The sequence below is a fragment of the Delphinus delphis genome, chromosome 3, assembly GCF_949987515.2.
Source record: "Delphinus delphis chromosome 3, mDelDel1.2, whole genome shotgun sequence".
Taxonomy (NCBI): domain Eukaryota; kingdom Metazoa; phylum Chordata; class Mammalia; order Artiodactyla; family Delphinidae; genus Delphinus; species Delphinus delphis.
This window is the reverse complement of record NC_082685.1, coordinates 64,291,890-64,319,442: the sequence shown is the minus strand read 5'-3', so window position 1 is coordinate 64,319,442 and position 27,553 is coordinate 64,291,890. Positions and strand designations below refer to the sequence as shown.

Genomic DNA, 27,553 nt, shown 5'->3' with positions numbered 1-27,553 from the left:
ACCTTCAAATTTCTGAATTAAAATGATTCTCAGCATAGAACTGTGCATCTACTAGATTGCCAACCAAACACAAAAATAGAATAAACACTTTTTCACACGTGCGAAGTCTCAAAAAATTTATCTCTAACAATCATTCTCAGGAAGCTCCAAGAGGGATAGGCAGCACCAAAACAAGGGAACAATCCAAAAACGAAGAAGTCATGAAAGCCAGTCTACAGGAGATCCTAACTTTTAAAGGTCAAAGGAATTTCCAGGAGGAAGGCAAAGGAAGGCTCATCATGTTGCTGTGGAGCAGACCTACAGGGCAAGAAGTACAAACTAGAGCCAGAGAAGGGCAGATGGTTCCAAGATGGACATATCCAGGAGGAAAAAGTGTTAATTATCAACTATCTAGGGACCTCCCTTGTGGTCCAGTGGTTAAGACTCCACGATCCCAGTGCAGGGGGCCCAGGTTCGACCACTGGTCAGGGAAGTCGATCCCACATGCTGCAACTAAGAGTCCACATGCCGCAACTTAGAATCCTGCATGCCACAACTGAAGATCCCCAAAGACCCCACAGACCACAACTAAGACCTGGCACAGTCAAATAAAGAAATAAATATTTTTTAAAAAGTCAATTATCGACTAGGTTTAACTAAGAGAGAGAAATTGTTTTGACAGGTATTTTATGGAGCTGTAATACTTAGCTAAAGATTTCAAAGAAAACAGGGCAAACAAAAAAAGAAAAAGAAAAAAAGGCAATTAACTCCGAGATAAGTAAAAAAAAGAACAATAAAACATAAAATATATTTAGCTCAGCAGTAAACATTTATAATACAATAATATAGTTAACCTTGATTATCTAAACTAACCAAAAATTGTAATATTGGAAGAATGAAGAAGAAAGGGAAGGGTATGCATGAGTGTGTGTATATGTGTGCATGTTTAAGACCTAAATCTTTACCAATACAAGAAATTAATGTCTAAGATGAATAAATTTTTTATAAAACAGTCTATTCATATTATTTATAAATATAAAAGCAAATACTTAAGCAAACATCAAACAATTAAAAAAGCAGTTGCATCTAGGTTCAGGACTGGGTTGGAGGAACTTACTCTAAGTAAATTCCTGCCATAATGTTGTTGGGCTGGGGGCAAAAAATTCAACACATAAATTTAGAGTCAGATTCACATGTAAAAAGCTTGTCTATGGGCTTCCCTGGTGGCGCAGTGGTAGAGAGTCCGCCTGCCGATGCAGGGGATGTGGGTTCGTGCCCCGGTCCGGGAAGATCCCACATGCCGCGGAGCGGCTGGGCCCGTGAGCCAGCCAGTCAGAAGTTCCATGGGTCCAGGAGCCACTTATGTCACAGCGGGTGCATTAACATGGGGTTTTACTGTCTAATGTTTAAACTACGTTCAGGTATTTCTTTGATTATTCACAAATAATATTTATTATATTTCTGCATTCAATAAATGTATAGTATATATGTTTTATATTCTAAAGTAATTAGGAATTAATAGAAATTAATATAAAATACAAAATCCCTATTTGTGGGAATCATATCACTACTCGATTTCATTCACCTTCTCATTAACATCACAATCTGTAGTTTCTTGATATAAACGGAAAACTTTAAAAATTATATAACAGACCACAACAGGGTGGGAAAGCAGGCCAAAAAGCTGCAAAGAGCCTGACAGCTGCATCCTACAAATGGGATCATAACAGTATAAACTGAAACCCACATGCCCTTGAAACCAACTCTGCCACTCTATTAGGATTACACTAGGGTGTAATCTCCCTGGGGTGACTTGGGATAAAATGCCATTGTGTCAAGGGATACTATATACTGGGCAACGTGAGTACAAGGAAGCAGATCCCTAGAGCTCTGGCTGTGTCCCCAAAGAGCCAGGTTAAATTGTTGCTCCACTTCCCCATAAGGTCTGCTTAACAATCAGAAGGTCTAAGGACCTAGTATGCTCAAATGGAAAAGAAATTCCATGGTACCTCAAAACCTCTTGTGTTCTTGAAATAAACTCCCACTACCAAAAAGAATACATTACTCAATGGATAAAAGAATGAGTTCATTTACTCATTCTTTTATCCATTCAGCATATACTGAGTACGTCAGAGAAGACTCTGTGTACACACACATATACACACACACATTCTGAACGTGAAAAATGGTAGGAAGGGGAAGTATGAGGTGTTACAAGAGATATAAATAGAGAATCTAACCTATTTCTGGAAAATCAGACCATTCTCGCTATCTTAAAAAGATCAAAATAACAATGGAATTTTCCTTTAAATTGGTAAACACTGATGTCAAAGAAAAATGTGCTCAAAGTACAGAGAAATAACTACTTTAGACAAATAACCCAAGACAGAAACATCCTTGGTTAAAGGAATTAAAATTTTTTCTATCAGTGACTATTTTTATTCATTCATCAAATATTTACTGAATGCCTTCTGTGAGTCAAACACCAGGAATACAGCACTAAACAAGTTAGACCATGGTTGTGCCCTATGGAACCTACAGTCTAGTGAAGTATATAGGTCCATAAAGAAGCAATTACAACCCAAGAAAATAACTGCCTTGATGCGAAAACATGGTTTCTATTGTAGCCTTAAGAGAGATGTGTTGTAGCCATGTAATTTCAAGCAGTGTGCAAACATGAACCAGAATATTCTCAAGAAACATCAAGTAATCTGATTCAGAGCCCACAGCTAGAGGAAAAATTAGAAGGAAGACTGGAAAGAATAAACTGAAGGATGAGGGAGTGTGGGAAAGAATTTTAACATTTGAGAGACTACCATGCCATTTAATCCTCAAAACAACTCTAAGATGATAGGTACAACGGACAATCTCTTCAGCATCCTCTCCCCCACTGTGACATGCATACACCACAGCACCTTTAATGATGACATGATACTGCTTCCCAAGGTTATATATACAGGAACCACTGGAGCAGGGATCTGAACCCAGGTCCATTACAGTAAGCTACAACTCTAAAGGAGGCTGACATGAAAAGCTGAAGAGCTTGGACTTCGTTTAAAAAAAGGATCTGGAACTCAAATGTCTGAATTTATATCTTAATTATATCACTTACTAAATGTGTGACCTGGGACAAGGTCCTTAACTTCTCTGTGCCTCTATTCTCTCATCTATAAAATAGGGATAATCAGACCTACTTTATAATAAAGCTATTGTGAGAATTAAATGAATTAATATGTGTAGAGCACTTAGAGCAGTGCTTGGCACAGAGCAATCCTCTATTAAGCAACAGGGAGTCAAAGGAGATTTCTGAGTGAATTGACCAGAATTATGGTTTAAGAAAGTCAATTTAGCAGGATAGTATAGAGGGGAACACACATGAAGTGGGAAAGTTATGGCAAATTTTTACGAAAAGCATTAAAGGTCTAAGTGAGATGATGGCAGTGGAAAATGAAAAAGAACTAAGATGTTGCAGAATTTGAATCAACAGGACTTAACAAATGACCAAATGAGGCAATTAGAGGAAAGAGTAAAAGATGATTCTTTTTCAACTTGGTAGACTAAGAGAATGGTAGTGCCAGGAACAGAAGTAAGATTGTGTAAGACTAGCTTAGAACTCCTTTTAATAAAGAAGATTCTACACGGGGAGGGGGAAGGATAAGCTGGGACAAAGTGAAAGAGTGGTAGTGTATATATCGACATATATACACTACCAAATGTAAAATAGCTAGCTAGTGGGAAGCAGTCGCATAGCATAGCACAGGGAGATCAGCTCAGTGCTTTGTGACCAAATGGAAGGGTTGGATAGGAAGGGTGGAAGGGAGGGAGACGCAAGAGGGAAGAGATGTGGGGATATACGTATATGTATAACTAATTCACTTCGTTATAAAGCTGAAACTAACACACCATTGTAAAGCAATTATACTCCAATAAAAATGTTAAAAAAATAAAAATTAATCAAAAAAAATAAAGAAGATTGTTATGTTTTACATGGGGGAGTTTTTTTTTTAAACAAGTCTCTCCTAAAAGATAACTTAGGGCTTCCCTGGTGGCGCAGTGGTTGAGAATCCGCCTGCCGATGCAAGGCACACGGGTTCGTGCCCCGGTCCGGGAAGATCCCACATGCCGTGGAGCAGCTGGGTCCATGATCCATGGCTGCTGAGCCTGTGCGTCCGGAGCCTGTGCTCCGCAATGGGAGAGGCCACAGCAGTGAGAGGCCCGCGTACCCGCGTACCACAAAAAAAAAAAAAAAAAAAAAAAGATAACTTAAACTCATCAAGATTTAAGACAATAGTTATTATATTAGTAAGAAATGAGGTCCAAGTTTTAGAAGTTGAATATTAAAGCTGCATTTTTTACTAAGCTATTTTCTTTCAATAAACATGGTTCCAAAAAACAAATCTAATACCACTACTTAGAGATGGAAAAGCAAATCAAATTAACAATAAAAAGCTGGGACAAAGTGAGAGAGTGGCATGGACATATATACACTACCAAATGTAAAATAGATAGCTAGTGGGAAGCAGCCACATAGCACAGGGAGATCAGCTCGGTGCTTTGTGACCACCTAGATGGGTGGGATAGGGAGGATGGGACGGAGACGCAAGAGGGAGGAGATATGGGGATATATGTATATGTATAGCTGATTCACTTGGTTATAAAGCAGAAACTAACACACCATTGTAAAGCAATTATACTCCAATAAAGATGTTTTTAAAAAAAAAATTTGTATTTCTTATTGCAAAATTAGACTCTTAGAACCAAATATTGATTTCATTAACATGAAATTAACTTAAAATTCTCAGCTTCTCACTTTAATAAGATACGCTCTCACAGGAGTCTCTGTAAAGAATATTATAACTTCTATCTCTAATATAAGATTAAAAGGTACAGTTTATGAAGGGGTTTTTTTTTTAATTTAAAAAAACTTGTGGGCTTCCCTGGTGGCGCAGTGGTTGAGAGTCTGCCTGCCGATGCAGGGGACACGGGTTCGTGCCCCGGTCCAGGAAGATCCCACATGCCACGGAGCGGCTAGGTCCGTGAGCCATGGCCGCTGAGCCTGCACGTCCGAAGCCTGTGCTCCGCAACGGGAGAGGCCACAACAGTGAGAGGCCCGCGTACTGCAAAAAAAAAAAAAAAACAACAGGGCTTCCCTGGTGGCGCAGTGGTTGAGAGTCTGCCTGCCGATGCAGGGGACACGGGTTCGTGCCCCGGTCCGGGAGGATCCCACATGGCGCGGAGGGGCTGGGCCCGTGAGCCATGGCCGCTGACCCTGCGCGTCCGGAGCCTGTGCTCCGCAACGGGAGAGGCCACAACAGTGAGAGGCCCGCGTACTGCAAAAAAAAAAAACAAAAAAACAAAAAAACAACAACTTGTGAATGAACAAATGTTTAAAAATCACATTAAATAAAAACTTCTTAACTATGATTCTTACAAACATTGATAATATTGAGATGCTAGCCTTTAAAAACTTCAGAAGCTCAAAATGTGACATAAAATCAGAATACTGAAAGTGAAAAGATAACGCAGCACTACAGATTGCTTCCCCTACAGAAATAGAAAGCTTTAGCAGTGAAGCCATTTCCTCCCTTTTCATTTAATACACATCTCACTCTTTCCCCCAAACATGCCCCCTCAAAAAAAAAAAAAAAACCATTAAGATCACCAGTTATCTCCAACTTGACAACTCCAACTATACTTTTCTGTTTTTGATCTCATAAGACCTGTCAGCAACCAGCATACAAAACAATTTATCACTCCATCATTTTTTAAACACTTCCCTTTCTGAGCTTTCCTAACGCCACACACCACTGGCCTTCCCCCAATCTCTCTGGCCATTCTTTCTTTGTAGACTTTCCTCCCCCACATCTGTACATTTTAGATTTCCTCAGTACAAAACCTGTTCTTTCCAATTCTCTACCTACATACACCCTTTTCCTAGATTATCTCACCCATTCCCTTAGTTTTAATATTGACCATTGACCCTAAGCCCAAGTTCATCATCTCCAGGCCCACGCTCTACTGTGAACTCCAGATTTACTTTATTAAACTGACAAATAAATATCTCATTAGTAATTAACACTAGACCAAATGTCCAAAACAGAACTTCTGACTCTTTCTGCCCTTAAAATTATTTAATATATTCATTCTACAAATATTTACTGAGCACAAGCTCAGGCACTGTGCTGTATACACTGACTCACAATGTGAACTTGAGGGAGAGAGATGATAAGTTGTAAAAAGAACTATGAAGGATATAAACAGTGTGCTCTGACAGAGAATAGGGGAGAGAGCTGCTACTTTTGATGAGGTGTTCAAGATGGGCCTCCACAGTATCATGGTCTCTCCTTCGAAAACGGTGTCTACCTAGCTGCTCCAGACAGAAACCTAGGCATTTGTTCCCCACAAACAACCCATCATGTGGCTTACAAGGTTCTAACTCCAAAATACACCTTGAAGTTGAAGAGGGCTCTCAAGCAAGCAAAGAGAGGTGTGGACAAGTAATGACAGCTGTGATAGATGTCACAGCAGGAAATACAGAAACCTATGGAAGAAAATTACAGTGAAACCAAACTCAGGGAGAAATCAGAAATGGCTTCCTGGAGAAAGAATAATTAGGATAAGCCCAGATGATCAGTACAAAAAGCTAAACAAAAAGGTATATAAAACTATGCCAAAAACAAAGAACAGCACAGCATGGCACATCCCAAAACCTAAAACAAATCCAAGGTGTTAAAATCATAGAAAAGGAAGGTGATTAGATTAAGACAAGTCCAGAAGAAAGCAACAAGTTATCAAAGATTAATGAGATCAGATCATGTCAAAGGGCACAGAAGTCAACTTGAAAAGTCTTCCACTGGCTAAATACGGGACAATTTGACAGTAATGGATTAAAACACATTAAAATCCAAGAGGTGATGGTAGTACTAAAAAATGATAATTAAAATGAAAACCTTCATTGAACTCATCATAAATTATTCTCAAAAGTGATAAACTTTGATGCTGACTTTCCTGTAGCAAATAACCAAATAAGTAGTAAGAGAAAGTTCTTCCAGGAAATAAATGCAGAAAGAATTAAAGAATCAGAATATTACCATTTGCATCCCCTAACAAGATAATGGATTCAGGCAATAATCAACAAAAGACGCTAAAACCATTAGTGAAGGGTGAAGTTTATAATGGAAGAATAAAGCTGATACCACCTGAAACCACTAATCAATCTTAGCAGCACTAAAAAATGGGACAACCAGACATTACGTATGGATACGAAGTACACTGCAAAATCTTTGGAATATTTTAATTAAAAAAAACAAACTGGGGCTTCCCTGGTGGCGCAGTGGTTGAGAGTCCGCCTGCCAATGCAGGGGACACGGGTTCGTGCCCCGGTCCGGGAGGATCCCACGTGCCGCGGAGCGGCTGGGCCCGTGGGCCATGGCCGCTGGGCCTGCGCGTCCGGAGCCTGTGCTCCGCACCGGGAGGGGCCACAGCGGTGAGAGGCCCGCGTACCGCAAAAAAAAAGAAAAAAAAAAAAAACTGAACCTGAATCTAGTAAAGTATCTAACCACCAGTTTTCAGGAAAGAGAGAATAAGTTATAGCAGTGGTTCTCAAACTTGAGCATTCAGAATCACCTGGAGGGTCTTGTTAAAACAGAGATTGCTGGGAACCAGTGAATTAAAGGAAACTATTAGAGAGCAAACAGGCAAATAGACAATGTGGGAAATTTCATAGGAAAAATACCCAGTTTAAAAACAACAAATGCTATTTTTAAAAGAGCGGGGGGAGGCCGTTGTGGAATAAAAATTACTTAAGACACATAACGGCAAATTCAATATGCAGACTGATTCAAACAAACCTACTGTAAAAAGACATCCTGAGACAACTGAGAAAATTTGAATATAGACTAGTAGATAATATTAATAGATGTGTATATATATATATATATATATATATATATATTTTTTTTTTTTTGGCTGCATTGGGTCTTTGTTGCTGCGTACAGGCTTTCTCTAGTTGCATCGAGCCGGGGCTATTTTTTGTAGTGGTGTGCGGGCTTCTCATTGTGGTGGCTTCTCTTGTTGCAGAGCACGGGCTCCAGGCACGTGGGCTTCAGTAGTTGTGGTACGCGGGCTCAGTAATTGTGACTCGCAGGCTCTAGAGCGCAGGCTCAGTAGTTGTGGCACACGGGCTTAGTTGCTCCACGACATGTGGGATCTTCCCGGACCAGGGATGGAACCCGTGTCCCCTGCATTGGCAGGCGGATTCTTAACCACTGCACCACCAGGGAAGTCCCTAGATATATAATATTAATAGATAATATAAGGGATAATAATAGATTAATGGCTATGTTAAAAAATGACCTTATTAAAAAAAATTAAAAGGTCAAGACTAGAGACTTCACAGAAGCTACACCACCACAGGCTATGTTAAGGAGTTTGGTCCTAAACTGTCCTAAACTGAATGGTTTTATACATAAGCATGAGATCATCACAGCAAAAACAACTTCTGGTTGTGAAAGCCATGCACTAAAGCACTGCATTAACAGCTCAACATGATTTATCTCTTTGAATCCTTAAAATACCTCTGTGTTGTGGAGATTTTAAATTTTATACCATTTTGCCTGCTGACCATGATCAGAATTAGCATTTTTTTAAAGAATGAAGTATTGAGAATAGTTTGGAGAAAGGCAAGAGTGATGACAGAAAGACCAGTTAAGAGGTTGTTAACTGATACAGACAAAAAGAGCAAACGTTCATGTATTAGGAATAAAATAAAAATACAGAAACTGTTTTTTGAACAAAACATGAATTATGTCCTACAGATATATAACTCTAAAACAATCTTCTTCGTCAAATTAGGCTTCTTTCAAGAACTTTTTTTTGAGACTTAGCTTATTTATTAACACAACGCAGTTTAGTGTACCTTCACTAATATACCTCATGACAACCCTGCACAGTTGCCATTATTAACATCATTTTTAGATGAAGAGAATTTTATTTTTAAAGCAATCATTTTATAAGTACTGCAGTTATTAGACTTACACTTAAATCTTACTTCCCCTGGAAAGTGGCCTGATGGAGAAAACATAAAGCAGTATCTTCCCTGTCTTTCCCAAATTCTTTAGAAGATTAAAACAAATTACTGTTTTAGTTCTATATATGATTAAAATAATATTCTCCCTGTGATACCCTACATACTTACCTCCAGCTCAAGAACCTTAGATAGGACAAAGCACCAGAAACCTATAAGGTAAGGGAGTTCAGACTGAATGGAAAGGGGTAATCCCTGACCATCTTTTTCAGTGGAGTAACCATGAAAAACAATACTGAAAAGCTCCTAAGACTTCTCTATTTCAGGTCTTTCCTACCCAAGAGCCCTATTATGGCTTATGACTATTGAGCCTCGTATATTGTTTACTCTAGGAACTGACTCTTACAGGCTGAGCTATAGTTAGTTGCCAATGGCTGTGTCCAAGCCTTATTTAACAACTTACACTGACTAAAACAAACAAAACCAAAAAAGTATTCTAGAATGAAAACCATGGTATACTGGAATAAAAACTAAATTTTAGTCTACTCAAAAACAGGAGTTACATAAAAAGATGCGAAACACCGTTTATTATTTGGAAAATGCAAATTAAAACCACACAAGATACCACTATACCCATTAGTATGGGAAAAGAATCTAAAAAAGAGTGGATATGTGTATTAATATATGTATAACAGATTCACTTTGCTGTATACCTGAAACTAACACAACATTGTAAGTCAACTATACTTCAATTTAAAATTTTTTAGATAAATAAATAATAAAAATAAATTTTTAAAGAGACTCCAATATGGTTAACATAGTATATTTTATGTTAGGTGTTTTTTACAACACAAAAAATTTTTTTAATTTAAAAAAATCAGACTAACAATATCTGGATTTGGAGAGAATCTGGAGCAACTGTAACCTCATACACTACTAGTGGGAATACAAATGGTACAAATACTTTAGAAAAGTTTGGCAATTTTTTTAAAAAGTTAAGCATACACTTAGCATATGACCCAGCAATCCCACTCCAAGAGAAATGAAAATGTATTTCCGCATAAAGATTTGTTCACAAATGTTCACAGCAGCATTGTTATTACAGCCCAAATCTGAAAACAACCCAAAAGTCTGCCAACCAGTGAATGGATAAACTGTGGTATACCTATACAATGGAACACTATTCAGCAAAAAATGGAACGAACTACAGATAAATGCAACAACATGGATGAATCTCAAAATCATCACTCTGAGTTAAAATAGCCAGACACAAAAGACTATAAACAGTATGATTACATTTATATGAAATTCCAGAAACGTCAAAACCTCTGTCATTAGACAAAAGCAAGTCAGTGATTGCCCTGGATGAGAAGGCATTAAGAAATGATAGCAAAGGGGCATGAGGGAATTTTTTGGATGATAGAGTGTTCTAAAACTTCATTGGGGTGGTGGGTACACGACTGTATACATGTAACAAAATTCATATAACTATAGACTTCAAATGGCTCGATTTTACTGTATGTAAATTATAGCTCAATGAAGGTGTTAAAAAAAAAGATTGGGTTGATCAAATTTGCAAGTTACTACGTGTGTGACATTACACAGTTTTCATTTCCTCACATGTACACTTCTACGCATTTTTCCGTATTGTACTGCAGTTTTTGTGCTTACACATAATTCTTACACATAAAAAGGATCATGTAGTTATCTATACTGCTACTTGCCCTATCTCACAAGACTGTTGTGAAACATCACATGAGATAACTGATGAGAAAGTGCTTTGGCAACTCTAAAGTAGTATTACACAAACATATAGTAGAGTTTACATTTTAAAAAAATAAACTTTTTTTCACAAGAATAACTTGAGATGCTTGGAAACTTGGGTACCCCAAAGTAAATCTTTACCCAGAAATAGAAAACCTATTCAAATGTCACCTTTTTAATATCCCTCCTGAACTTGCTTTCTACTAACCCTTGATTTACTGTATGGCTCAATGTAGTACTATCTATACTGCACTTTCATTTTTCAAAAGAAAAACACTAAAGAAATCTTTAAAGTCATTAGATAAGCATGGCAAGACATTTATTTCCCAGTAGAAAAGACCAAAAGCTAGATAACTTTTACTAAGTACTGTTCCAAGATGTTCACCACTGAGATTTTTCTTCCTCTAAAAGTCAAATTTCTTTCCATTTAATACTTCAATTCCACAAGTTACTGAGTGTTTAGTAATGGGACCTGCATTAGCAAGAGAGAGTGAATAATTTTAAGATTATCAAAACCTTTTCAACCAGTGTGGTACACTCATTTCAGACTCTGGCTAGTGCAAAATTTAACAGATACTCATCTCTTCCTACTACTACTGTACAACTGGGCTCTATGCTATCCTACCAGGTTTGAGTGATATTTGACATTTAGCCTAGTTACATTTACAAGTTTCCACACGGCAACAAGTATGAAGGCTGTTTGAAAGACATAATCTCTTCTTCAAATGCAGTTTCGAAACTAAATTTTACCTAGAATTCAGGTTTATATTCTATTGTCTTACAATTTTTTAAAGTTTTTCTATCAGCAACAGGTACTGTAACCAAAAATTAACAAAGCCTGTAATACCACAAAATATGATGCTACCGTTCTCAATTTTCAAAAACTCGTTTTTAGTAACAGTTCCAAGGGGGTGGTCAATTTTACGGCCATGCTTCATTTGATTCAGCGCAGCTTCATTCTGGTCAGTAAAAACCACAAACTCTTAGGTTTCACATTTCTCCTTCGGCAACATTAAAGCCACTGGGTCCGGTATCTGCACACCTCCAACTTAGGTTTACAAGAAATCTGAAATAACAGCAGCTTGCCTACACGCTCCTCCGGCGTTCTCTACTCCGAAGGTTGGCCAAAACGTGCGGCTCTCTCCACAAGAGCAACCAAGCTGGAATGGAGCACCCGGAGGACGACTGGCCGCGGGGAGGAGGGGAGAACTTTTCGGCCCGGAGGACGGCGGTAGAGGTCCAATCCAGCCCGCGCCCAACTCTACGCGTCGCCAGGAAGGCGTGTGGACCCTAAGCTCAGGCCGCGATGCTGGGTCCGGAGGGGCAGAGTAGCGCGTGGCTGCCGAGCAGGACGTAAACAAACAGCCCCGGACGAGGGGGAAGGGGCAACCGTGGGAGAGGGGGGTAGGCGAGAGAGGACCTCGCTCGAACCGTCCAGCGCAGGTCTGCAGCTGCCCGGCCCCTCCCGACCGCGGCCCTGATCCCGGTCCCGGGGCGACGCTGCCGCTCAAGCGTAAGCACCGAAAGCCCCAGCGCCTTTGGAAGCCAAAGCCCACTAGGCCATCGGCTCCGCGCCCCTCGCTGCTCGCCCCTCGCCCTGCAGCGACCTACCTGAACGCGCAATCCGGGTCCCTCGCGTCCCGACCGGGTGCGCCCAGACCGCTCCTCTTGCTGAAGAGCTTCTGGAACAGCGTAGGGGCCATGATGGCCACGGCCAGGCCGGGGTCGCTCCACAGGGCACTCGCCAGGCCCCCGCTCTTAGAGCTGCCCCGCCACCCCCATAGGCGCCTCAGTCATATGACAGAAATTAGTCACTTCAAACGGCCACGGCGCGCGGGGCGGGGCGCGAGGCAAGGCCGGCGTCCATTGGCTGGCGGTGAGCCGCATCACGTGGTGGCGCGCGGAGCAGGGTGCAAGGCGGGGCCGTGGGGCGGAGCTGGCGCCCATAGGCTGGCCAGTGGATGTCCTCACGTGGCAGCTCACGGGGCGGGGCATGCGCGGAGGGGAGGGGCGGGAAACTGGGGTGGCTGGGGACGTGAAAAAGGAACATGCAGCGGTCCCGGTCCTTCTCCGTGACGCTGTTAGTTGCTACCTGAGTCTACAGCAGGGTTCCGCGGGGACGACGCCAGGGACTTTGGAGTGTAGAAACCTTCCGCTTCCCGCATCCACGACTAAGAGAGAAGTTCAGGACCCCACTGGCAGTCGCCCCTCCCCCGCCGTCCTCCCCTCAGTCTCTGCGGCTTCGCGCCTCCGTCCGCGCCTGGCGGAGTCCGGCGGCCCCCGGAGCAGGCCAGGTGCGCGAGCGTACCCGTGGGGCCGCGGCACATGCTGGACTTTAAGCCCTGGACCACAGGCCCGCTCACGCTGGGCCGCGAGAGGTTTGGGCTCAGAGCTTAACTGAGCGGGGCTGGCTCACGGGTCTGGTGGAGGATCTGCCAAGACGCTCCCCGCAGCCATGCCTCCCGGCAGAGATGGCCTCGGCCAGGCACTGAGGGCAGCGGCCCTCGGTGTTTACCACTTGCGCCTCGAACCCTGACACACCGGGAATTAGCCCCTTGGAAGAGCTAGCCATAGGAGGCTCAGGATTTACACTCAATGTCTAGGTATGGAGAGAGAGAGAGGAACTGTGAAACTGTGAACAAATGAGTTTAATAGGCGGAAAACCCTTTCCAAAGAAAAACATTGCTCATTAATGACCGTACAGTCTACTTAAACCCAGGGAACCAAAATTTATCAGGGTTTGGATCAAATTGGTCTTACAGATCTTCAGTTCCCCTACTCATTCCCCTACTGCCCCTCCAGCAGGAGGAATTTTGTACCATGGGACGCAATTCTCTGACAGATATGAATGTCTGGAAATTACTGGTATGTGGTTTGGAAGGTTAGATTAAAATACTTTTTTGAGAATTTCACTTAATAAGGCATACAAATCAAATTGTCTCTAAGTGGCTGCCAGCTCCCACTGATTTGCAGCTAGAGTTTATGCTATGAAATAAGTGGCCTTATATAGAAAAAAGAAAAGTAATAGCCAGAGTATGTATCTCGGAGAATTTCAGTGGTCATGTAACAACGTGTTGTTCAGTTTCAATGTTACAAGAATTTTTAAAGCACTATTTATAGGTGATTAAGAAATTAATTTATTCCTTCCACAATGTCTAAGTGTCCCTGGTCTAGGCACTGGGGATCCAAAATTTAAAAGATAGGGCTAACTTTCTATATGAGGAAACAGTAAATAAGTAAAAAAGGTAATTTGAAATTACCAGTGTTGTGAATGAGAAACAATGAAGTGAGTGGGGGAGGTCTCTCTGAGGAGGTGACATTTGAGGTGCTCAGGTTAAGAGTCATTCAGAGTTGCTCCGTACATTGCCCAAGCTCCAGAATTACTGAGCAATACAAGGTCAAAATAGCAAGACTGTATCCCCTATAAACTTAAGATATTCTCTGGCGCCAAACGCTGAAAGATTTCTAATGAGGCAAAATAGCTATGTATATTTATCTCACAAAATATGAACGCGGAATGGAATTTTGTAAACAAAAAATGAAGTCTGAAATTTTTTTAAAGTGAGAAAACGCGCATCCTATAAGTCAATTAATGAAGCGATCATTTGGGAAAGTTTTGTTTTGACACTAGCAAGTATCACTAAATGAGTGCAAGTGGAAACGGGCTCAAGCCTGTCTATATTTGACCAAAGACACAAGGAGGAATCATGGCCGCTCCGTGGCTGGCACAGAGTAGTTCCAGTTCCCCTCAGAATGAAGTTTATAAATACAATAATCTTAGGTGCTTTCATCTTGGCAAAAAGTTACCTCGTGGATAATTATAGATATTAATAGTAAGGGAAAGAACATTAGGACTTGCATAAGAGATACTTTGTATTAGTGTTCTCTAATCATGTAAAGGTTTCATTTCTGTGGTCTTATACTTGAAAGGTACAGAAAAAAACAATGTACTTGCTATCATTCATCACATTTCCTTTATGTTGTTGTGTAATACTCAAATTATAGACTCAGAGAGCACTGAAATGATACAAGTTTGTCATAAAAGAGGACATATAACTATACGTAATTATGCAGATTAAAATGAAAATATTTTCAACTTCAATAACTGTATATTATCTTTTTTTCCCCTTTTACTTAACACTACCTCTTCCCCCAGAGAAGCTGAGGTGTCTTAAAGTAGCCTCTTTAAGTTTAGGAGCAAGGAGGAAATGTAAGAAAGAAAATAATTATTCATTAATGTTATATGAATGTGGAACTGTTGGGTTAGAAAATTAGACATAAGGCCTACACTTTCACTCAGGAGTAGAAGATTTAGCCTCCCCACAAACCCCAACAGCCTTTGGGGCTCTGTCCAACTGATTCCAATATCACAGAAGACAGGGGCACTTCTCACTACAGCCATTTTCCAGTTATCAAATATAGCAAAAGGTGGCAATAAAACTGGAACCTTGCTCCCTTAACCACCATGCTAGTAAGCACAACCTGAGTTGTGCTAAATTTTCCTGAAACAAGTTAAATTTTCATTGATAGCATCTCAGAACAAGATAGTCAGAATCAAGATGATAAAGTAAAACTTCCTGAATGGCACTTAGATGGACTCATGACGGTACCTCAGTTTTAAAAACTCTTAAGCCAACCAATGATTTACTGCTATATAATAAGGGAATGGCAGTGGTTTGAGGCAACAGCAAACAAACAATCATTTATTCAACAAATATTTATTGAGTCCCTCAAAGGTCCCAGACTCTGTTCTGGTAGTCTATTCCTACTCTCAGAAACTTAGTTCTTAGTGGGAAGAGGCAAAGTAAACAAGATGTTTGCAAGTAGTCCTAAAAGCTAGGAAAAAAAGAGTTGATAGTACAACTGGTGCGGCCAAATTTAGATAGAGTGGTCAGGAAAATCCTCTCCAAAGATGCGGTATTTGAGGTCTAAAGAATGAAAAGGAACCCGTGACGGGAAGATGATGGTAAAGAACATTCTAGCAGAGAGAAGAAGAAGTACAAAGACTGAGGCAGGAATGGGTTTCTCCTGTTTGAAGAAGAAAAAGGAGGCCAAAACAGCTGAACACCCTGTGGGAGGGGGAAGATGTTTGAGATGTGGCTAGAAAGGTACAAGGAGCCAGATTATGTAGAACCTTGTAAATCATGCGAAGGAAGTTACATTGTGATGGGAACTATTGTAGGAGTTTAAAACAGGAGAGGGACGTGATAGAATTTATGATTTTAGAAGATCGGTTGCTCTGTGGAGAAGGGATTATAAAAGAATAAGAATGGAAGGAGAGAAACCATATAGGAGTCTACCATGTATTTTAGGCAAGAGCTGATGTTGGCTAACTATTTTGAAGATAGAACTAACACGATTTGTAGTAGGAGTGAAAGAAAGGAAAACTAAGGATTGACTCCTACGTTTTTGCCTTGGGCAACCAAATGGAAGTCATTTCCTGATGGAAAGACCAGGGAAAGTACAGGTTTGAAGAGGAAAATCAAGCATATTAAGTTTGGATATATTAAGTTTGAATTGGCTATTAGATATCCACGTGGAGATTCTGAGAATATATGAGGAGAATCCAGGATTGCAGAGAAATTCAGTAGGCATCAGCTAATACACAGAATTTAAAATATAGAATGAGTGAGTTTACCTAGAAAGAATGTGTATGGGACTTCCCTGGTGGTGTAGTAGTTAAGAATCCGCCTGCCACTGCAAGGGACATGGGTTCGAGCCCTGGTCCGGGAAGAGCCCACATGCCGCAGAGCAACTAAGCCCGTGCACCACAACTACTGAGCCTGCACTCTAGAGCCCGCAAGCCACAACTACTGAGCCCATGTGCCACAACTACTGAAGCCCGTGTGCCTAGAGCCCATGCTCTGCAGCAAGAGAAGCCACTGCAATGAGAAGCCCACGCACCGCAACGAAAAGTAGCCCCCGCTCACCGCAACTAGAGAAAGCCCGCGCACAGCAATGAAGACCCAACGCAGCCAAAAATAATTTTTTAATTTTTAAATGAAAGAGTGTATAATACAGAAGAGAGTCCAGCACTAATATTCAAAGAAGGCAACACTTCCAAGTCTTGAAGAGAAGGATCCAGGAAAGAAGGATGAGCATAAGCAGTAGTAGCAAGACAAGAGAAGAAAATAACCCAAAACGGAGGAAGGGGTCAACTGTGTTGAATGTTACTGAAAATTTAAGTGTCCATTAGATTTGTCAACATGGACATCTTGACAAGAACAGTTTCAATGGAAGGATGAGCAAAAGCCTGAATGGAGTGGACTAAAAAAGAAAGAGTAGGGAGGGAGTGGTAAAGCAAGTATAGACAACTACTCCATTTTGCTGAGATAAGGAGCAGAAAAATGAGGATTGAGAGGAGACGGGAGGAGGGAAAATTGTCCTCCTCTTTTTTTTTTTTTTGAGATGGAAGATATTAGAGAATTTCATATGCTAAGAGAAATAATCTAATAGAGATGCTGAAATCAAATACCTGCTATGTTCCAGAATGCAATAATGTACAAGACAGGTACAGCCCTCACCCTTAAGAAATCAACAAGTAAACAGGTTATTACAGATTGTGATAAGTGCTTTTAAAGAATCAAACTTTTATCTTCAATATAAAATTGGCTTGAAATCCTCATCTTGAATTCTATTAGAAGTATGCAAGAATAATGGCACACTTCTATGACAAACATTCTTTCAACAAGTATTTTTCAAACACTTAATATGTTTACTATGTGTCTGGGAGCTGTGCTACAACCTGGAAATACAATGATGGACAAGATGTAGTTCCTGCACTCAAGGACCTTACAGCCTAGAGAGAAAAAACAGAATTTGACAGGCAATTACATGGTGTTACATTATGATAAATGCTATGATGTGGCAAGTACAGGATGCCAGGGGAAAACAAGGAAAAGCAACTAACCTTTTGGGAGAATTACAGGGAGTTTTCTGAAGGGTGAAATAAATAGGAATTAAAACGGGATATGCTAAAGAAAAGAGGATGTGGGCATGGAAAGTGTTTCAGGCAGATGGAGCAGCACATACCATCTGCCTGGTGGAGGCAAAAGAGAATATAAAAATTCAGTGACCTACAATATAATCTAATGGTAAAATTGAACTGGATTAAGAAAACTATGTAAGGGACTTCCTGGTGGTCCAGTGGTAAAGAATCCGCCTTACAATGCAGGGGACGCGGGTTTGATCCCTGGTCAGGGAACTAAGATTCCACATGCTGTGGGGCAACTAAGCCTGCACACCACAACTACTGAGCTCACGCGCCTCAACTAGAGAGCTTGCGTGCCTCAAACTACAGAGCCCACGCGCTCTGGAGCCCACACGCCACAACTACAGAGAGAAAACCCCCACGCCACAACTGGAGAGAAGCCTGTGCACCACAACGAAGAGCCCACGTGCTGCAACTAAGACCCAATGCAGCCAAAAATAAATAAAATAAATAAATAATAAAATAAATCTTAAAAAAAAAAAGAAAACTGTAAAAATCACTTAAAAGATAAGACTTTATCCAGAGGATATGGGGAGCTATTGAGGAATTTTAAGCAGAAAACATGATCAGATGAGCATTTTAGAAAGCTCTCTGGATACGTTGTGGAAAGCTGACTATAAGGTACAAGAATAATGATTGAGAAACTAGTGAAGAGGCTCTCATTCTAAGCCAGGCAAGAAGTACTGACATGAACTCAGAGAATAGCCATGGGAATGGAGGAGTATGGAAAATAATGAGGGCTTTTAGGATTCAAAATCAACAGGACTTCATGACTGACTGCCTGTGGGAAAGTAAGAGAAAGAGAGGAGTCATGGGTGACAGCAAATTTCTGGCTCAGGTAACTTGGATAGATGAAGATATATAACACTGAAACAGATGATAGGAGAAAGAACTGCTTCAAGGGGGAGATAAGTTGAGTTTGGGATATGTTGAATATGAGATACCATGAGAATCCCTGTAGTGATGACAAGTAAGCTTTTGGCTACACAGACTTAGAACTCTAGAAAGGTCTTGTGTGAGTCCATCAATCAGGATGTTCTGTGTTGCACATGATAGAAAACCCAAATTAAACTAGCCTAAGCAAAAAAAAAAAATTGATTGGCTCGCATAACTGGAGCTCAAGTAGAGCACAGTTCAGGTACAGCTGCATCCAGAGACTGCAACAATGATATCAAGAATCCAATTTCTCTATCCCAGCTCTAATTTCTCTGTATGAACTCCATTCCCAGGCAGGGCCTCCATTTGTGGACACAAGATGGCTGCCAGAAGCTCTCCTCTCAGGTAAAATCCTTTCAGATAAAAATCCAAGAGGAAAAGTAAAATGTCTACATCCCAGCATTCCCAGAAAAAGCTCTGAGATTTAATCCAATAGATTATTTTAGGCCTTGCACCCGTTCTGAACCAATCACTGTGCCTGAGTTAGGAGGGCCATGTTAATTGACTTAAACCGTTAAAGGCCCACCCCTGGAACTAAGGGTGGGATCAATCCCACCTAAACCATGTGACCTGGAAACTCAAAATCCAATTACAATAGAGGTAGAGGGGAACAGAAATACAGTGATGAACAAGATGTAGTTCCTGCACTCAAGAAGCTTACAATCTAAGGGAGAAAAAGTAGAATTTGAAAGGCAATTACAGTACATTGTGATAAATGCTATGACGTGGGCAAGTATAGGATGCTGTGGGAATACAAGGAAAGACAGCAAACATTTTGGGGGAGAGATACAGGGCCAGTCACGACACATCTCCACTACCAATATCCATGGCAGTTACTGACAAAGATTTGGGGTCAACTGAACAGAGATGATAACTGATGGCAGTGGTAGATGACATCACCCAAGGAGACTGTGTAACATAAGAAGAAGCCCTAGAATAGAACCCGAAGAAACAACAAAATTTAAAGACTGGACAGAGGAAAATGAGGCTTCAGGAGAAATGGAAGAGAAAGAGCTATACATGAGATGAAAGACTGGAGAATAATGTTTCAGAGAGGTCATTCCTTACTGGAGGCTTTCAAGAGGAGAGTAATAGTCTACAACATCATTAGCTGGGAAAGGTTGGGTAAGACAAGAACTGAAAAATACTCCTTAGATTAGCATCAAAGTAGTTGCTTGTAGCCTTGAGGGGACCAGTGTCAGTGAAGGATCAGAGCTAAAACCAGACTTTATGTGTATTGGGGCAGGGGAAGGAAGAGGAGAAAGGGCTGAGTAGTGAGGGAATCAGTGAGAAAGCAGAAAGCACTCTTTTTAGGAAGCATGGATGTAAACAGGTAAAGAATTATTGGGTAGGTAGAAGAACATATGGAATCAAGGGAGTATTTAAGATATAAGCTGATTCAACATTTTAAAATGCAGGTTAGAAAGCAACAGTAGAGCAGGAGAGGTTGAAGATAACATCTATCTGGAAAGTCTGGGCACCACACCCTTCATATAAACACATATCCTGTATACACAATATGAGATAAAGAGGCTATTCATAACTGAACAAACCATGATGAATTACACCTGGGAAAGGCGAAAAAAACTCTAGTTAAATTTTTTTAAATGGAAACGGTATCATGCCTGGCCTTTCATGAATTTTTAACTGGATTTTCACACTTACGACCTGAGATTTTTTTTCACGAAGTGTAATTTGAAAATATAATTTTAAGTGCTTAAAAATGAAATGTAATTAGTTATATGCTAAAGTAAAGGGATCCAGTCCCATTGTTAACTTTTTAAAAATCACAGACCGCTTAGAAAATATGATGAAAACTATGGAGACCCTCACCCCAGAAAGAGATGGTCCTTTCTGATGATCTTCCAGGCAGGTTCACTGAGAGACGTCTGTGGCCTACCCACCAATGTAAAGTTAAGAGTATAACCTTCTTCTAGGATTTGCCAACAGGAATCCTCTTGGAACTTCTAACGTCCACCAGACAGCAAGCAGGCTTATTTTACTTTCCCTCCTCTTAATCATAATCGAAGTTATGTCCTCTACCACTAAACCTTCAACTCCAATTGCAACCCCTTCCTCCCTCCCACCTTGCCCTGTGCTCAAGCTGATAAAAATATCGAACTCACATAGTCCTACTTTCACATCAGCCTTGCCAAGTATTTATCTTTCTAAGGTGGCTATATTTTTCTTATCAGCAACATGGAACTATCAAATGTTATCTCCTCCAGCCCCACTAGGCCCAGTCTAAGAATCAGGTATCGTTTTTTCTCACAAGAACCTACCATCTGTTTAGAAATTATCAAATACTTTGTTCTCATTCTAACTCCTCCCCCTTGGATTATAAACTCCTTGAAGGCAGGTAATAGGCCTTCTATTCCATTTCTTCTTCCCCCACTGCTTATCACACTTCTTCTTTAAAACTACCACAGGAGTTGCTGACTTAGCTGAGTACTGATTTAGAATTCAGGTCTAAATTTGGTTCTAACATCCATCATTAATGATCTCTTCTACATTTCCTAACAACTTTCCCATATTTCACCTCTAGATTAAAATGTGGAACTGAAATCACAAATAGTTTTGTTAGTGGCTTGAGACCTTGTCAAATCGTTTACAAGAATATTTTCATGGGAGTCCTATTTAAAAATGAGTACTATATGGGTTATGTAACCTCAGTTAATTCTTCAATTTTACAATTCTCTTTCATATTGAAGGAGCTTTGAAAATTGGCCTCATTTACTTTTATGTCTAATAACATTAGTAAAACCAACAGAGTTAAAATCTCACCGTTATACACTGTTCACTGACAACAGGATTGTTCCTTTTTAGGAAGGGCATTTCCAAGATGCCACAATAAGCTGTATTACCCCCCCAAAAAAAATCCTACAGATAGATAGCATTAGCTAAAAAAGGTTGTTCGGGGATGAGGTAATATATTAAATACTTAGTGTGTGATTGATTGTACGTATTATACATTCCCTGCTTCAGCAAACCTTAAGTATAGAGTTTCTTTCAGTCAGACCTGGAATTAGGTCTCTCACTCATGTGGTTTCAATTAAGTTCTGTTAAAAATAGCTCGTAATATAAGCATCAACAATTTTACTACCTTTAATCCATACAAAGGATAAACTTGGGAAAAAACCATCAAAGGAAGTTACCTAGTATCCTGGTGTTGGGTCTTTATAAATAGCTGAAGTCATCTATTTAGTGTACAGTCTTCTAATATAAGCTATTTGTTATTTTATAATACAAATACATACATTTAAGAAGCAGACAGAAGATTCTTTCTCAGCTCATTAAAAGTAATTTATAAGACTCAACAGAATTTCAACATCAGGATATATCACAAATAATCAGAGAATTTTGATTTTTGAATTTCATGTAATTTTAGGCAGACATTCTGCTTCACGGACTTTGACTTCACATTCAAGTCTTCAAAGTAGTGAAAATTCAGCCACAGCTGCTACATCCTGCCACTTGTTTTTATTATAATATCTGGAGAAAAAAATAACAATAGATTATTTCATATGCATCACAAGCAGGTGTTCAATAGTTATTAATAATCAGTCCCTGGGGGAGAGAACGCTTGATGTCCAAGCAACTCCATCCATCGAGCCTTAGGAAACAAATCTAGAGGTCATTAAAAAAAAAAAATGGAATAGCTGGCTCACTCCTTCCTGGACATGCTGAAGACGCTTCTCTTCTCTTTGGAGACACAAAGAGACCTGCTCAATAACATTCCAATGGAAAGCCCAGCAAAGACAGCTGTTAGTGGCCATCACAAGTCGCTAACTCCAGCCTTGTAACCTGGTGGAATGGATCCAGTTGTGCTCCTAATCCCAGTCCTCCTCAGCCACCACCTAGTCAGAACCTCCTCACATTTTCCTACCCATCTCTCCTTTTCATTCTCCTACCCTTTGTTGTAGATGAACCCAGGTTCTTTCCAATACAGGATTCTGGGGCCTTCACCCCTCCCCCAATATCTTGTACCACAAGATCCAGAGTGGAGTCAGCTTTACCTATTTCCATTGCCACTTTCATACTACGATATACCTCACCCGCTAGCCTAATCAGCCTATATCAATAGGTTCTCAAACTCTGCTGTACCATAGAGTTATCTGAGCTTTTACAAATCCTGATATCCAGGCTATACTCCATACCAATTAGAACAGAACCTCTGGACAAGGGACTCAAATATCCAGGAAAGTCTGATGTGCAGCTGTTGGAACACCAGAGACCTATATCTTTGATATTCAAAGTGTGGTCCATGGACCAGTAACTTCAATGTCACCTAGGAGTTGATTAGAAATGTAGAATCTTGGGCTCCATTCCAGACCTATTGAATCAAAATCTCCATTTTAAACAAGATCCTCAAGCAGTTCACAAGTAACTTAAAGTTTGGGAAGTACTGGCTATTCTACCCTCTATTCCTCCTTATTGTTGTCTTCACTGACCTCAGATACTATCTGCTCATTTATTAAAGACTTTGGGCCACAGCCATCTTCTCCATACCAATTTTTTTTTTTTTTTTTTTTTTGCTGTACGCGGGCCTCTCACTGTTGTGGCCTCTCCGGCTGCAGAGCACAGGTTCCGGACGCGCAGGCTCAGCGGTCATGGCTCACGAGCCCAGCCGCTCTGCGGCATGTGGGATCTTCCCGGACCAGGGCACGAACCTGTGTCCCCTGCATCGGCAGGTGGACTCCCAACCACTGCGCCACCAGGGAAGTCCCATACCAATTTTTGAGTAACTTTCCAAGTGGCAATCAACCCACCCAACTATGTAGTCTCCCCTATCCCTCCTCTGCCTTCATATATACATCCAGGGCCATGCCCTATATTTTCCCCTGACATCACCTAGAGCACATCATTTCTAAAACTTTACAATACTAGAGACCTAGGAGTCATCCTCTAACTGTCCTTCTCTCTCACTACCCTGTACCAGTACCTAAGCAGTCACTAAACCCTGGCAATTATACCAATAAACATTTTTAGGTTACACTGGTTCTCAATCCCCAGAAATCCTGAATCAGACTGCTGAAGCAATGACCCTGGAATTTGCATTATTTATACATTCCCCATGTGGTATGAGCACCACACTTTATCATATTTCTGTGTGATACTTCTGCCTGCTATTATTATCTAAAAACTCAAACTCTCACTAAAGATATATATGTATCCAGGTAAAGGCTGTTATTCTACTAGCTTAAGATATGAATTTATAACACATCATTTATCATCTCTTCTGGAGATGAAAATAAAAATCTTACTATAAGGATAGCTACAGGTTTTGTCTGATTTTCCAAAATGTACTGTTAGCTTGGAAGTCTTCTCTGACACTTCAAAGTTAAAAGCATCCTCTCCTGGGCTCCTAGAGTGTTTTGCTCCACTTCTAACTTATCACCTTATAGAGAAGACTGTGAGGTCTACTTCATCACTAATCTGTGAGCCCCAGAGAGCAAAGGCTATACTCCTATCCCTATCTAATAATGCAGAGCATAATGCATGCTTGTTGGCTGAATTAAAGTACCAATAAATTAGACATCCATTGCTGTAACTGTAAGAGGTACAGAAGCAATGATTGTCCAACCGTCTTCTTGGCAAAAAAAAAAAAAAAGTTAAGTTTGTTTAAATAGATATAGAAGTCCAATGTGTAAAGCAAAGAGAATCAAAACTGCTCTGTCTGGATGACCTGAGAAACTCAGAGCCCTATCTACTCTACCCCACATTCCCTATTTGACAGCTACCCAGTCAAACTCAGAACCAGGAAAACTAAGTTCTAGTTCTGACTCTACCAGTAATTAGCTGTGTGAACTTGGGCAAGTCACTTATCAATATGGCCAGGTCATTTTTTTTATACGCAAAATGAGCAAAATAAACTAGATTATTATATGGTTCTCAAATTTTAGTGCTTATTGGGATCACTCTGAAAGCTCATCAAATTGTAGATTCTTGTGCCATATCGCTAGAGATTGTAATTTACCAGGTCTGCAGTGATTCTGCTACAGGTGGTCAGAGGAGCACACAATGAGAAACCTTGGACTGGATGTTTTCTAAGGCCTCTTCTATCTGTCTCTCTGTCACCATTCTCAGATCTCTACTTACCCACATCACCTCCTCTACCACATCTCTTTTGGACTCCTCTAGTGGTTTACTTTCACCAATTTGTTTTCTTTAATCAGCATAGTGCCAGTTATTAATGAACAAGCAGCATACTGAACAGGGGTCCTAGACCATCAAAAGTGAGCTTCACTCTGTAGTCCTGATTAGATTACTGCCAAACTAGCTAAACTGTTAAATGCCAGGACTAAAAATAGTCTGCTGCATGTTTAAAATAACATGCTCACAGTTAGCTTGGGGCTTTGCTATTTTTACTGAAGGAAAGACAGAGACAAGTGCCCAGAGGTTGAAAGGGAATTACTTAAATAAGGAGGCTGCTATATGAGGTGAGAGCCTAGGAAGAAGCCAGGAGGTGGCACAACTAGTTCAACAGGCATCAGGGGGCTTTCTGTGAATTAAACTAAAAATTTTGGTCTGATTTCTCCATAAGGGAAAAACGCACTCATCGAAATTTTACCAGCAATGACAGAGATAAGAGTAGGAAAGGTTAGGCAACATCTGGGATTCGATTTGGAAAGTGTCCAAGTCATTGTCAAAGGCCGTCCGAGAGCCAGTGACCATACAGAGAGTCTTAGGAGACCTCATCTGAGAGCGTGAAGACCTCCTGTGAGGGGAGGAAGTGTTACAATGCCAGCGTCTTTTTCCTCCCTTTTTTTTTCCCCAGAATTCTGTAAAAATGCAAAGAAAATTGGGTGGTACTTGAGAATTGGGGGTGAGGATTACCGCAGATGAGAAACATACTTCTATATTTCAGTTCCACGCCACAAATCCATACAATTCCGCTTTTCAACTGTACCAAAGAATCTGCTTATGAATTTGACACGGTCTTAATGGTAGCATGAAAGGCCGAATTTTTCACGTGTTAATATTTTTTCCACATTTATCCTTGAATCTGAAGAACTTCATACAGTACTGTAAATTTAACTTACATTGAGTTTGATGACAGTTCTTGTGAAGAGCTTCTGCATGTAACAGACACACAGTTAAAGAACACAGCAGAGTACAACATTTGCAGGACCAATTCTGGAACCAACAGATGTGACCTCTCATTTGCCATCTTATATATCAGTTTTATCAGCTCCTTCTAAATGTGTGTATTATTTGTAAGGAAAAGAAGGAAAACCCTAAGACTTGTCTAATAACTTAGTGGACAATGTGTGTGTTGGGTTTAGGATGGATAGCAAAGTCTTTTTGAGCTGTGTTATCTAACTTGTATATACAACTGTAATTAAAAGTTTGGATTCACCTGTTTCTCGCAGTTTACAATGATGAATCATTTGAAAACTCTGGAAATGTGACTAGGATATGATTTAAGACTGTAGAAGTGAAGAAGCTCTTCAAGTGCTAAAACTAAAGACTTCTAGTTTGGGGCTCAAATTCAGTTAAGTACTGTTTGTATGCCAGGATATGTGAGATGTAAATGTAATAGGTCACTTTTCACCCTTGTAGTTATAAAATAAAAATTCTGTAAAACAGAAATAGATTGTACTACTGAATTAACAAAAGTTATACTAAAGTATCATGTTTAAAAAAGAAAGTATATATATATATATATATATATATATATATATATATATATATATATATATATACACACACACAGAGTTAAGCTGTTGCTGTTACCCTGTCTGGATTTGAAAAATGTGCTGATATATATATATATGTACACACACACACATCCACATATATATATATATGTGTATATATATGAAATACACACACATATATATATATATTATATACCCGCACACATCTAAAATGGCCTAAAGCAGACATCCATGTAATTACAGCTGCAAAATGAAGACATTTCGGAGAGAACATTGTATCATAGTTCATTCATTTGCAGTGGATCTTTGTTCCTTTTTACTGTGGTAATTTTAGAAATGAGTGTCAAGTTTGAAATTAGATCTGCTAAGTTGGGGTTTTGCTGCTTGAACTCGGCACTGGGTCCTCAAATAAACTGATGTGAATGTAGTATTTTCCCCTGTGTGAAGAAGCAGCCGCACCCCAACAGAATAGGAGGAAAAATCTAAAACTGTTTCAAGTTTTATCTTTTTGTATATGAAAATAATATAATAATAATAATAATTTTGGTCTGAACACTCAAAAGAACTTCCTAGATACAACTTAGTTTTGATTTGTTGAATAATTAAACCCAGAATTGTGACATTACCTGCTGTCATAAATTAATATGATAGGCCAAAAAGATCAAATTAAGACAAGTTTATTTTTATCATTTTACTGAAGTATAACATACACACAGAAAAGTACACATATGTGTACTATACAGCTTGTTGGGTCTTCAGAAACTTAACACACCCATGTAACCAGCATCCAGATAATGAAACTGAACACTACCAGTACCCTAGAATTCCCTCTTATAACGCTTTCCAGTTAATACCCGCTCCCCAACAAGGACACCCACTGTGGTGATTTCCATCATAGTTTAGTTTGCCTAGTTTTGTACTAAATATAAGTAATATTAAATGTACTGTATTGTGTTTGGCTTCTTATGTGGGACTCATCAATATTGTTGCAAGTAACTATATACTGTTGATTCTCACTGCTATATAGCACCCTAATGAATGAATATACCACAGTTTATTTGTCCATTCTACTGTTGATGGGCATATTCGGATAGTTTCCAGTTTGAAGCTATTACCAACAGTGCTGCTATGAACATGCTAGTATATATCTTATGATGAACATATGTACCCATTACAGTGGATACACTGTATATATAT

General features: G+C 40.0%; 2 protein-coding genes across 4 annotated transcripts in view; both read right to left on the bottom strand.

The window, feature by feature from the left end:
* FNIP1 (folliculin interacting protein 1) overlaps positions 1-12,549 on the bottom strand; it is a 133,495-nt gene extending 120,946 nt beyond the window's left edge. For all 3 annotated transcript variants that reach the window (XM_060008903.1, XM_060008904.1, XM_060008905.1), the window contains exon 1: positions 12,380-12,549. In XM_060008903.1, the coding sequence (XP_059864886.1) occupies positions 12,380-12,471 (92 nt within the window). In that variant the 5' untranslated portion in view covers positions 12,472-12,549. The remainder of the gene's footprint in view (positions 1-12,379) is intronic.
* Positions 12,550-21,870: 9,321 nt separating this feature from the next.
* The window catches only part of MEIKIN (meiotic kinetochore factor), a 132,805-nt gene continuing 127,122 nt past the window's right edge, over positions 21,871-27,553 (bottom strand). Inside the window, exon 13 of the mRNA XM_060006949.1 lies at positions 21,871-22,187. Coding sequence (XP_059862932.1) covers positions 22,156-22,187 — 32 coding nt within the window. The 3' untranslated portion in view covers positions 21,871-22,155. The remainder of the gene's footprint in view (positions 22,188-27,553) is intronic.